General features: G+C 48.4%; 1 protein-coding gene across 2 annotated transcripts in view; it reads right to left on the reverse strand.

Annotated features, from left to right (window-relative positions):
* Nucleotides 1-3243: 3243 nt before the first annotated feature.
* GAP43 (growth associated protein 43) overlaps nt 3244-12935 on the reverse strand; it is a 70882-nt gene continuing 61190 nt past the window's right edge. For both annotated transcript variants that reach the window (XM_072882006.1, XM_072882014.1), the window contains exon 3: nt 3244-3982. In XM_072882006.1, the coding sequence (XP_072738107.1) occupies nt 3894-3982 (89 nt within the window). In that variant the 3' untranslated portion in view covers nt 3244-3893. The remainder of the gene's footprint in view (nt 3983-12935) is intronic.

The raw sequence follows: 12935 nt of genomic DNA on the forward strand, positions 1-12935 counted from the left end.
AATTTCCGCAGCACTGTACGTGAGGTCAGGCACCATATTCCCAGTGTGAGTCATTCTGACATGCCCTTCCCTCTCCATACATAAAGTAACAACCACAGACACCTCCAGGCAAAGCTATATCCTCCTCAGGGAGAGGATTAGATATACTCCCTGGGGAATTTGTGTTGGTTGTTGCATCAGGAGTAGTAGAAAAGTTCCAACTACTCTGCTGGATACTCTTCGCTCCAGTCTTTACTTCTGGGACCTCCTGCCTCTTGTGCTGCTCTCAGCTCACTTGATATCCTGCTAGAAAAAATCGTTCCTCAAATACCCCTGTTCTCCTTCCAGTTTCCATCCCATGCTACATCCTTTATACTGTTTCCTTTTAGCCTTTTAAAATCTGGCTGAAGAGGCAACTCAAGGAAATCCAAATGCTTTTCTCTGCTCTCTTCCTGTGCCCTGAAGACAGCCCAGCTTCCTATACAAATCTTGTGTATTACACATCAACCACTGCCTGCTCAAGGCAGGGTTTGTCTGTGTGCTCTCTCTCACGCTCTCTTTGCCCTGACTCTCTGGCAGGATCAGGACACGGTACAATAAGAAAGATAGGGTGGTGCTTGGTTACAGCTAGTAATTTTAAACTGGAACCAAGGGAGAGGAATTAGTATTTAAATTATTTAGGTTTGCAGTTGGTAACCACATACCCCGTTCTCTTTGTGGGGGAAAAAAACCAAAACACAAAACCCAACCCTTTGTTCTCTAAGCAACATGGCAAAGTATGTTCTTACAAACGGTGACAAAACACTCGCGATGCCCCAACCATCAGCCAAGGGGTAGGCAACATGCGAAATACAAAGATAAAACATCCCTGGGGAGAGAAAAATGTTTCTGTTTTTTGAGGAGGGAGGAAGGCCTATGTCCAGGAAGACATGAGAGGCAGTTTTCTTTTCCTTATGAACTTAAAAATAGTAATAGTAAAGTGGAGGCAAGATGAAAAGTTTGGGGTCTGAAGTCAGAAGAGCAGGGGACCACACAGTCTTTGCAGAAACAGGCAAGACAGTCCTTAAGAAAACTCTTGTAAATGGTCATGACAGGAGTTGAGGCTAAACAAAAACCGTGCTCTCTCCTTCCTGCCTCCTCCCAAACACCTCTCCCACAAATCCTGAGAGCTGAACCTCAGTTCTCTCGACTCGGTGCTAGAGACACAGGGCGTCTGCAACGTCTGAGCTCGGCTGGGCACCTGGTGTGCTACGAACAGCAAACATACTCTACACCTCTCCTCCCTGCGCCTCGGCCCCCCATGTCCGTCAGAGCACTCTCCCTCCCCAAACACCATGCACCCCCCTGCCACTGCCACGGCAGAAACGGGCAAGGTGGTGAGACCTGACATACGGTCCAAGCAATGCCTGATGTCCGCGCTACATCTGCTGAATTGAGGTCAGGCTGGAAGGTGTCTCAGGGTTTACCACCCATCATGACATGGGAATATTAGCATATATATCATTTATGAAGTATGACACAATACCTATCTGTCAGTCAGCCCATCTTTCTACCTATTAAGTCTGTCTAATCTACTTTAGCTAGCTACGTTTCACTATCTCTATCAATCATCTATTGCTCCATGTTATCTAATTTCTTCCTGTCTCTCTCTCACCTTTTTCACTCTAATCTTTCTTACTCTATCTATACTCCCCTCTCTCTCCCTATCATCCATCTATCCACTCGAAAATCTTCCCCCCCCTCATCTCTCTAATCCCTGTTTTTAAAAATCTCTGTCCAATCTCTCTCCCACTCTCTCTTTCCCTCTTTTAAAACAAATCCTCCCAGTCTCTCTCTCTCTCTTATTTCTACACAATGCCAGGAAGTGCATGGAAATTAATCCTGATGTGGTTTTGATGGCACTTCCAGTGAGCGGTCTACGTTCAAACCGATCATCTCTGAGGAGACACCGTTCATCTTTTCTCCCTATTTCCAACACAGAGATGGAGGTGAACAAAGGAGTAGGGCAGGGAGGGCCAGCCAGCCCTCTGAAGGCCGCGGGGCTGCCACTCCAAGCATCAGCCACCAAGGGACGTGGGGGCTGTCAGCAGACCCATCTTTGTGGTGTTACTGCTGTGAGGCCAATTCAACCGTGGCCCTGCAGCATCGTACGGCAATCCTGCAGGGTACGCTGGCTGTCATTGCCAATGCGGCCAGGAAATCATGCAGAAGCTGGTGGGAAAGCGCATGGTAATAATCACGGCAGTGAAAGAGCAATAACTGGGCTTTCGTGAAAGCCCAGTTCTTACTTAGTACATTTTAAGTGTTCACTCTCGCAGCTCATAAACAGAGCAGCAGACCCCGACGGCCATTCAGCCTCAGGGCCGGGTGTCCGTCAGTCCTCCCACGGGACAGGCTGGGTCTAGTGGGTGTGCGGTTGGCACGCACCAGGGAAAATCCCACACCCCGTGGAAAGCAGTAGTGGAGGCTGACGAGGTGGTGCTCTGCCCGTGGCGCCAAGCCTGCGCCACGCTTCTGGCTGGCTGCAGGGGAAGGCCGTAAACGACAGCTAAAAGCCTTGGCCCTCGTTAGAGCTGGGTGAACCAACCCGGGTTTTGCTGGGGAGCAGGAACGAGATAGTTCTCAAAGTGTTCTCGACTGGCTCTTACGCTACCAGACCTTGTCCTGCCCACGTGCCTATTTACTCAATGCATTGGCCCAATTTATTTTGCCAAACAGAACATTTTTGCAGGGCCACACACTGCGTTACTCAACAACTTCTCCAACCCCAGCCCGGTGGGGCGAGCATCACCCTGCTGCCGGGGGGAGCTCAGGCCCCAGGACCCTGTCCCCTCATGGCCCTCGGTGTGGCCCTCGGCAGGGGTCGGACCTTCAGCATGGACCAAAGCTGGTCCCTCTGCTGGGACCCATGGGGCTGCCGGGGCTCATCCCTCCAAGGTCACCACGCTCCTCCAAATCAGGGCCTACAGGTCTCTTAGAGGGCCACTTATTTTGTTCTTTCCGAAAACTGACTTTGCTGCTTTCATTATTTGTGTTAGTCGGTGCTAACGCCTCACTCAAAATCCAAGCCTGGTTCCCTTAAAAATCCCCTCAGCAGTGCCAGGGAGCGTGGTCAGTTGCTGACCGGTGGCCGAGGAGCACAGCGGGGCCACGCAAGAAGTGGCCCACCAAAGACTGCAGGCCAGCAGGATGCACGGCAGCATAGAAATGCGACACGGTGGTATTAATGATCATTATTCTCATTTATTATAATTATTGTTCAGTTTGAAAAAGGAGCCTGGAGCCAAGCATTACGCTAATTGGCACATTTTTTGTTGTTGTTGTTTTAGTTCTGAAAACAAACTGGGGTTTAGTATGATTTTTCATTCATTTGTTTGTTGGGTTTGGTCTTTTTTTTTTTTCTTTCGTTCATTCCATCACATTGAAAAAGGAAGAAAAGGATTTTTTTTTTTTTTCCTCTTTTGTTTTAACTCACTCGGTAAGTCTGGACTCCTCGGATGAACGTAACATTGCACACACACACACTTGGAGAAGAGAGGGGGGGGGAGAGAGAGAGAGAGCGCGCTCGCGGTGGGCAGACAGACACACGCACGCGCCAGGTCAAAGAACTCTGATACAGTGCAAGAATTTTCCCAAAATGATTGGATCATCATTACCAAAAAACTCGCCATAACAACACCAAGAAACAAAGAAATGTTTAAGCCACACTGTTTGACTGGGATTTTTCCTGCTTTTTTTTTTTTTTCTTTAAATGTTTGCCACACAGAGAGAAAAAGGGTTTAAGTGGGAATGGGAGAGGGATGGACAGGCTCACAGATGTGAGCAGGAAGGGGGGAGATCAAGATTGGGGTGGGAAGGAAGGATAGAGGATAGGGGGAGGGAGGGAGGGGCAATGGGGAGTCATTTCTTAATGTTCAGGCATTTTCTTGGTCCGCCTTGCTCTCTTCTTCTTTCACCTCTTCCTGCTGGGCACTTTCAGTAGGTTTGGTTTCTTCTACAGCATCTAGTGGGGAAAGAGATGGTCCAGGGTTAGTCAGCCATGATCTAGAGCATCCTGCACGTGCACACAGCCATCGCATGACAGACTGCATGGCTTCAGGCTTCTCTCTCCCCAAAGTGACCCAGGTGTCCAAGTCCCTGGCAGTTCTGTGGCATGGAAAGAACGTGCCAGGGTTCAGCCCAGCCAGACAAGTGTGTAGCTCTCATGAAACACCTCCAGCCCCATCAGAAAGCATGTGCAACTGGAAGGAGCTGCCTAGCTCGCTCCTGATGTGGCAGGCAACCATCATTCATTTAATCAGGTGCACTGATTAGACTCTTGGCTTACCAGCTAGATCAGACACCTGTATTACCCTTTTACTGAACCCAATGACGGTGCCAACCACTGTTGAATTGTTGTCCCCTAATTAGTCCTACAGATCCTTCTAGCCAAGTCTTAAAGAGGTCATGAAGAAAAAACTCTACACACACTTGAAGCTTGCAAGACCCAGAGGGAAAAATTTTATAACCTGTAACTCAGACTTCTCTTACACTGAACAGAGATCTAGAGAAACGTCTCTAAGCCTTCAAGAACGGGAGCCTTCAACTGGGAGATTATCACATCTCTCCAGTTTTCTGGGCTCTCCTTTCAAGGCCAGAGCTGCCCCAGGGGGATGCAATGAGTATAACTGGAGGCTGGGTCGGCCTGTCAATCAGACACCTTGTTCTGGCACACCATGCACATGAGAAGTTAAAATGAACACTAGGAACAATCCCACAACAATGAACTAGACAGGGGATCAGAACCCAAGGCAGGGCAGAGGCAGCCAGGAGGGACAAGGTAAATGAAAGGCGCGCCCCTCAAGCTGGAGTGATTTTGCTGCTGGGTTCATCCAGCCCAAGATACTATGCATTGCAGGAGGATGAATTTAATTGTCTCCAGCTCTCCAGCTGTGACCAGCTCCCATCATCTTTAGCTCAGGGTACACTAACATGTTCCTGGGCCTCTTTCAGAAGCCCAGGAACAGCCCCTGCTATGCACCATGTGGATTGCTTTTTTACAGGTGAAGGTGATGGTTCACCCAGGGCTGCAGGTCTGTAAGATAGAATAATGCACAAGGGTCTTAGTGCACTGTAGCAGCTGGTCCACTCCATCCCCATCCCTCCTCCCCATTCCTCACTGACTCCCCCCCCACACACACACACATGCACACAAACCATGGAGAGGCCAAGCAAGCAGCATCACTCTGGATTTGGGATAAAGAACAGAGAAAAGAAACAAGTGCTGAAGGGCTGGGTGGTGTGGGACAGACCACAAGATTGGTATGTCACATACCTCAATGCTGGCACTCGACATACCTCCGTAGTATCATTATCTCCGGTGGTCACTCACAGAGGACTGTGGGGTCCCTTTGAACTGGACGGTTCCTGGCTTCTCTGATGGGCTATCAGATTACACTACACCAGCAAATAAAATGGGCCAGGGACTGCGCTCTGGCTCTGAGACCAGCTGGCACCACACAGCTCATGTCCATATGGCTAAACTCTCTTACTCTCCAGAACAGGGTGGCTGTGCCTGGGACCTGTCTGGGGCAAAGCTAGTCGGCGTATTCAAAAATCACGCCATGGCCCATGCTGTCAGCTTAACAATATGGATGTTCACATGCCAATGTTTAGTTTGTGAGGGTTAGCATCCTCACATCCATGTTTAGCATTAGTGAGAATGCTAATTGGGATGTGAACCTTTCCTTACTGACACCGCTCATGCATTTTGGCCTGGTCCATTCAATGCCATCAGATGGCAGACTTGTATTTGCTTCCAACACTGGCAGTAGATGCTGCATTCTTGCTTCCCTCTCCCCATCAGCTATTTAGCCTCTCTTTTAAATTCCTTCCTATTCACCATTTCCATATGGATCACCTTTAAGTTGTGTGCAACTTCCCATCCTGAATCATCTTCATGGCTCCACTTCTGGACCTTCAAATACTTTTTGTCTTAGTAAACTCTGACTGTTGATTTTCCAAAAGGAAAAAGTCTGTGGGAACAATCCCGTGGCCCAGTACCACGGCCTGAGCCTCTGCACCTGCAAACCCTCAGTCAGCAAAAACATCTGTGGGCTTGCTTTCCCTTGATACTGAACAGCTAAACAGAGTGCTACTCAAGGACTCCTTCTACATATGGTACAGCCACAGCCATGAACCAAAGACAAAATAGGCTACTGATTAAAATAGGATGTAAGTATCGTTGGAAGGCAAAGCAGGCCAACTTGCCCTAGTTTTGTTAATTTTCCTGAATGATTTGATCACACTCCACTGGGGAGGCAGGGAAGTCCTTTTAATCCTGCTCTTCTCCAAGGCATTCATAGCAGGAGACATGTTGAATTATAGAGCCAAGAGTAGAAACCCAATGCACAACCATCTACCCCTAAATTTGATCCAAAAGACTATCATTAGCCAGCAGCAAAGCATGCTTTGCTATAAGGCTGTGATAGATCCTAGTAAGGCAGAATATCTGTTTTTTTCTGCACGTAAAGGCAAGATGAATGAAAGAGCAACAAAGGATAGGCAATGCGGCTTCAGGAACACAAGCCCTGATACTATATTTAATTATGTTTAAAACTTTCTGTATCTTCCTACTGAAAATATGCACAGATTTTAGCTGGCAGTCCCCACAGCCTCCTCAGGACAGCACAACAGAAGGGCCCGTAATGCAGCAAGCACAGGGATAGACACTGGGAGGTCCTGCATACCTGCTGTGATACTGAGTGCCTTGGCCAAGACACACAAAGTGCTAAGTTGCACAGATGCCCCTGTTACATCAGCAGCTGAAAGTGGGGTCCAGCTCCTACAGTGGCTCTTGACAATTGTCCTAGCAAGATGGGCAGGAAATCTGTTTGCATGCAAAGTGGGGGAGCTGGCAATGTCGGTGACGTGGAGTAGCTCACAAAGTTCCCTGTGCCATTCTTGCTCTTAGGATATGCAGGCAGGTTGAAACACAATTTTCTGCCATGTTTTGTTCCCTGTTGGCTCGCCACAGTGGCAAATCTAATTTCCAGGGAGTGCCTGTGGCACCCAGAGATCCCTGGCTGGCAGAGGAATTGCGTGGGGGTGACTCACTGCCCCATTGCCCTTCTCTGGAGAGCAGTTAGTGGTAGGCAGATGACTCCCTGCTGAAGCAGCCCAGAGACTGCACTGATTTCTGCCATGGCTGAAATATCCTGGACTGACTCTGAGGTCATGGAGCAGCAGAAAGGATTTAAAGTCACTTCATCACATATTCAACAGAGAGGAATTATACAAACCAAATGGCGTGACATATGGCAAACTAGAGCAAATTTTCATGACTGTGGATGTCCCAACTATAAACAAGAGGTCCACCTTTTTGAATAGGAATTATCACAGAAAATTCAGCCACTCTCCCTCTTTTTTCTTGCATGGTGTTGAAGCAATAAGGGGAAATACCCTATGCACTGCTACATCCTGCTAAGCTATGTCTTATTTCCTAGCAGCTTTAGCAGCATTTCATCAATCTTTGGGATGAGGGAAAAGAAGCAACCTGGTGTTATTACACAATAATGGACTTTAGCAAGAAGTAATATCACAAAAGATAAAAAATTCAGCACAAAAAATAAAGTTCAAGCTGTGGCACTGCTAAACCACAGCAGTGAAAAGAAGAGCATTCTCTCTGTGCAATGGGAGCGATGCAGCACAACCCTACTGACACAAGGGCCAGTTAATAGCAGTTTCTGATTCACAAAGAGAGGTGAGATGGTTTATCTGACTCACCCTTCACCAGTTTGTTTGATGCAGGCTATTTCTGCAGTATGTTCTCTGGGGTTTTCTCCAGCCTAGTTTTCAGTGTCGCAGCAAAGGAGGGCAAGGTATCCCTGGGGAGATTAGTAGATAGCTATCCTGGGGATTCCATACATCAGAGTTGGCATTTCTTACATTGCTTTTAGCCCAATACTAGCCTTGATTTCCCACTTCCTTGAACTCTGGGCTGTGGCACCTGTTGGTTTGTAGTGGACAGATACAGTGATATAGACAGAACTGCACAGCCTTGGCATTTTACATTCACTTTGCACTTTGTTGGAACAGGTGTAAAAGGTGACAAAAAAGCAGGTGAGAATTCAGGGCATTTAGGCAAAATGTCCATCCCCTGCTTGAGGAACAAAAGCATTTCATCCTTGGTGGCCAAATTTCCACCTGTCTAAAGCTGCCTCCCTTCTGAACATGCTAGCACTGTGAGATCTCCTCCTGCAAGATCAGTCCTCTGTGTCCACTTGCAAGGGAGAGAACAAGCAAGAGGCAGTGAGTTAATTCTTAAGATAGGCCTGGACTGGGGCAACACCGAGATGCACGTGAAGAGATCATGAAATGGGAAAGTTGAAGTGGGAGTGGATGGACATCTCACCTAACTCCAGACATCCACACAGAGACATCTCCAGTTGATCTTCTCACCCTCTGCTCCCTTTCTAATTAGTGGAAATGAATATGACATTTCTAGGACTCTGTTAACCTGACCTATTTAGATGCCTACTTTAGGACAAGAGGAGTTGCAGCCTGGGAATACCTACATCTTTAGCAAGCCAAGGTGGAGACATCCATATTTGTTCTAGAGCATTCCAGCCACCAAGCAAAAAGAAAGGCCCAAACTCACAAAATGAGAAGACAACATGTGCGTGTGTGGAGAAAACAGAACAGGAGGGGAGGCTGAGCTGTAATATGAAGCAAAAGAAGCTTGAGGAGGGGCCAAAAATAAAATCTGTCCTGAAGGATAAAGCAGGAATGGCTAGGTCAAAAAGCTAAAAAAAACCCCAAACAAACAAAAAAAGCAAAAAAAAACCCCAAACCAACCAAGACCAACAACAAAACCCACCTAGTTTGTGCTTGCAATCATCACCCTTGCAGTTGTTTTAATGCACATCAGTCATCACTTGCTCTGTTCCTGGTTATTCCAGCCCTGTGGTCCCCCCCAGACACAGCTTTGAGATTTTATTTTGTTTTGCAGCTTTGCCTTTTGTTTCAGTCTTTTGAAATCTATGCTGCAGCCCAAATCATCCTATAGTACGCGATAATTTTGCCACAGAGACAGGCATCTGTGAGCTGAGCTGAGCTGCCACCAACCTCACTTGAATCTAGCACCCAGGACGGGGCAGCCAAGTTGAGAAACCTTTTGGGCAGCCTCAGACAAACCTTAAGCTGCGACTGCAGAATTGCTTAAGCGATAGAGCTGCATGGTGGGAGAGCCTGAAGTGCGTTTGCTTCCCAGCTGAAGGGCCTGTGTCAGAGACATGCTTCATACCTACAGCTCCACGTGGTACCTGCTAGGGTACTGCCTTGCCCACGGAAGAGAAACAATATGGAAATGAACTACAGATCTTTGCTGAAATAGGGTCTTAGAGAGCTCCTGCCCTTCAGCACTCCATTTATTTCCTGGAAAGGGTGAGAGTCATGTCTGTGAGTCCTGCTGGGGAGCAAACGCCTCAAACATATGCTGCTCTGGTTGCTGTAAAGCTGAAGCAGGCACGCAAGCAGCAGTTTTGCTGGATGGTGGTACTTCCAGCTGCCTTTGCCTATGCTGTGCTCTAATGGCTGAGCGTGCAGGCTCCTCTCCAAGTCTCTCCACTGCCCTACATTAGTGAAATTAGGTTGAGTGGATTTCCGGGTAAAACACTGTCTCTTGGGACCTGCCCAGCTCCCGTCTGACTTGCCAAGATTAATTAAATCAGAGCAGACATCAGCTTATGACCATAGTAGCAGCAACCTCTCCGCTGATCATTTCTTTTGTGGCTGGTGGCTTGGGTTTTGTTTTTCTTTTTGTATCTGTTCCACTGCAGATCTTTAAATTACCACAGCCGATGCCAAGAGAAGAGAAATTGCACAAACACTCTGGGATTCTACTACAGATGCAGGGATTTTGTTTTTGCTGCTTTCCCACTGTTTGTATAATTATTGCTGATATTTATTGTGCGGCTAGAACTCTCCCATGTCTTCGTGCTAAAGTATTGACCAGATCTACCCAGCCGCTGCTCTTTCTCTAGCATTTGTCATGCTCACTCCTTTCTCCCTCTGTCCTCTGCCAACTACAGCTTGGTCAGAGATGGAACTGAAAACCTGTGCCTCGTCTGCTCTCCTCTTTGCTCCCAAATATTAATCTGGGTTTTGCTGCCCTGTTATAAACAGACCTCATCTGTCCCTGAGATGACTCTGTTCAGAGACATTTTTTGGAAGGCAAGGAGCACTGGAAGGCCCCATTTAAAATCCCTGACCTGAGCCTCTCCTAGTTTTAATGACATTTGGATCCAGATTTGGATCCAGGCTTCACAGTTTGAGTCATCTGTCTCGATCCATCTGTCCTTCTAGCCAGCCAGAAGCCAATTCCAGGCAGACGATGGTAGGTCTGAGACTGCTGAAACGAGATGCAGTTCAGGTTCAGAGCTGTTGCTTATACAGTACTCTTCCCGATCCACGTTAGCCCATTGCAGTTAGCCCTACGATGCGTCATATGCAGTGCTAAAATCCTACGCCCTCCCTGCTCGCTGCTTCTGAAAACTGACAGACTTCTGCTGGCCGAGCAAAACACTGAGAAATTAAGGAATTGGTTATTTCAGGTGAGTGGCTCTGTCTGGTCCAGGGGACTGATTTGCATGATGTCTCACAAACCCCTGGTGAATCCCTCACTCACTACATAGGGACCCAGGGTACCACCTGGTTCCTGTGAGCCCTGGGGGGTCCTGGTGGGCACATGGCACCTGGGAGATCTGCATCCCCTTGGCAAACCCAAGGTGGTGGGGAGGGATGTCCCCACTGCACGTAGCAGGCAGGAGGGCCAGGGAAGTTGCCCAGTAACTACTGGAAAGAAGCAGGCAAAGCAGCCTGTTAAGGTTAAAACAAAAAGGTGAATACAACCAGTAGTTTGGGCCTCCTGTTCCTGGGCCTCCTCATCTTTGTTTCAGCACCATGTATGCCAACCTCAGTTGCTCTAGCAGAGAGAAAAAAAACAACTTCTGCCAGTCCCATGGCTGATGACTTTGCTCCAAGCTTGGACGGCTGCCTCTTTTTCTGCTCCTGCTGAATCCTCAAAGGACCGCCAGCCCCAGTTCTGTTGCCCCAGCTGCCTTTGCGCTTTGTCAGGCTGCAGAACCAGTGGCTTAGGGATTTCCTCTCCCTCTCCTCCCACCCCCTGCCTTTCTTTCCCCAGCACCACCACGGAACCACCCTGCGTCGGCATCCGTGTGTGCAGTAGATGGAAAGGGAGGGAGTGGTGGGAGAGATGCTCAGGGTGCACTGCGGTAGGGAGGGGGTGCCGAGGGGAGTCAGGCTTGCAGCTCCATTGCAAAGCATCTTTCACAGTGTCTAGACAACAGCTGCCGGGTTGCCATGGAAACTCCCCAACTTTAGCTGATGGGAGGGAGCAGTGAGGTCTCCAGAGAAATGGGACTGGTGGAGGAAGAGGGTGGAGAGAGAAAAGGGAGGATGTTCCTTGTGAATGTGAGGTGTTAACCCTGTTACAGCTACATTTGCAAATATTTTTGCTTCCTGAAGAACGGGAAAGAAGCAGCTCTCCTTCTTTCCACTGCCATTTCCTTCCCACGCCCATGGACGCAGCCAGGCCTGAAGGCTGAGACAAATGACATGCTGACTTGCTGGCTGGTCCTTTATTCTTCCCTATTACCAGCACTTTTGGCCCGGACTTCCTGTGTACAGTACCTATAACTGGGCAATTGCAACCCAGCTGGGGTTGGAAGAAGCCTACCAGAGTGGTTAGGTTTTCAGAGAGTGAGATCTCCTTTAGCAATGTCTCTCTCGGCCACTGTCACTGCTACAAGCAAATGCAGCTCCAGGGAGGACAGGGTGCTGCCACCTGGCAGCAGTGTGATCTGTCACAGTGCTTCTGTGGGGACGCTTTGTTGCACCAGAAAGTGGTGGGCAAGTGGGAGGCTGTGTAGTACAGTGGCTGATGGGGAGGTAAAAGAGCCCTTTTGGGATGAGGGTACCTTGGAGGCAGATGGTTTGCACTGGTATTGAGTGGCCTCCTGCCAAACAGCGTCAAAGGTGCTGACCTCAACAGACTCCTACCAAGGCTCCACAGTCTTTACAGCCAGGGAGCCTGAAGTGGAGAAATGGGAAATGACTTGCACAGGGTCTCCCCAGCCATCAGCTGCGGTTAGAGCTGATCTGATTCCCAATCAGCTGCTCAGCTGCCCTGCTGGAGCAGAAATGCTCCCTTCAGGAGAGGTTCAAAGCTACCAGCCTCTCCATCGCCCCAAAAAGGGTGAGCCAGAGCCAAAGCTGCCTCTGCAGACGCTCAGACCACAGTTCTTCATTATCCACTGCTTGACGTTCCAGCAAGGTAGCGTACTGGTCTTTTTAGATACCATATCCAGATCGTACCAAATATATAAGATAAAACAGGATATAATATCCAGATCATACATTTATGATGAACTTAGACCTTTGTGAACGTCAAGAGCTGCCTCCATTGTGACCTTCCCAAATTGCTACAGGCAGCCAGCAATATAAGTATTTATCTGGTCTTCATCACCACAACAATGGCCTAACTCACAATCATGGAGGTATTTTATCCTTGTGGCATCCCAGTGAAGAAAGAAAAGGCTTTTATCTGTATTTTAGAGTGAGCAAAGTATGAAGAACTGGGCTGTGGTCACACAAAGCCTGTGGTGTACCCAGGAGGCTGAGTTGCCTTGGCTTTTCATTCCAGCATCTCAACCAGCCACTCTGCACACAGCAGGACTTTCATAGGTGTGACGCCTTGGTCCTGTGACTTCCGAAATTCCACAAAATCCTAATTTCAGGCCAAAACTGGAGGTGTAGCAATCTCAGCAACACCCCTCCCCGCCAACCATCACAGGAAGGCAGGTAGAAGAAAGGCATCCATTACTCCACCTGAGGAAAACCTAAGAAGAAATAACCCACAAGTTGTTCTTTACTTTTCTCCTCCCCTGCCCCTGTTG

This window comes from Ciconia boyciana, chromosome 1, assembly GCF_034638445.1.
Source record: "Ciconia boyciana chromosome 1, ASM3463844v1, whole genome shotgun sequence".
Taxonomy (NCBI): Eukaryota; Metazoa; Chordata; class Aves; order Ciconiiformes; family Ciconiidae; genus Ciconia; species Ciconia boyciana.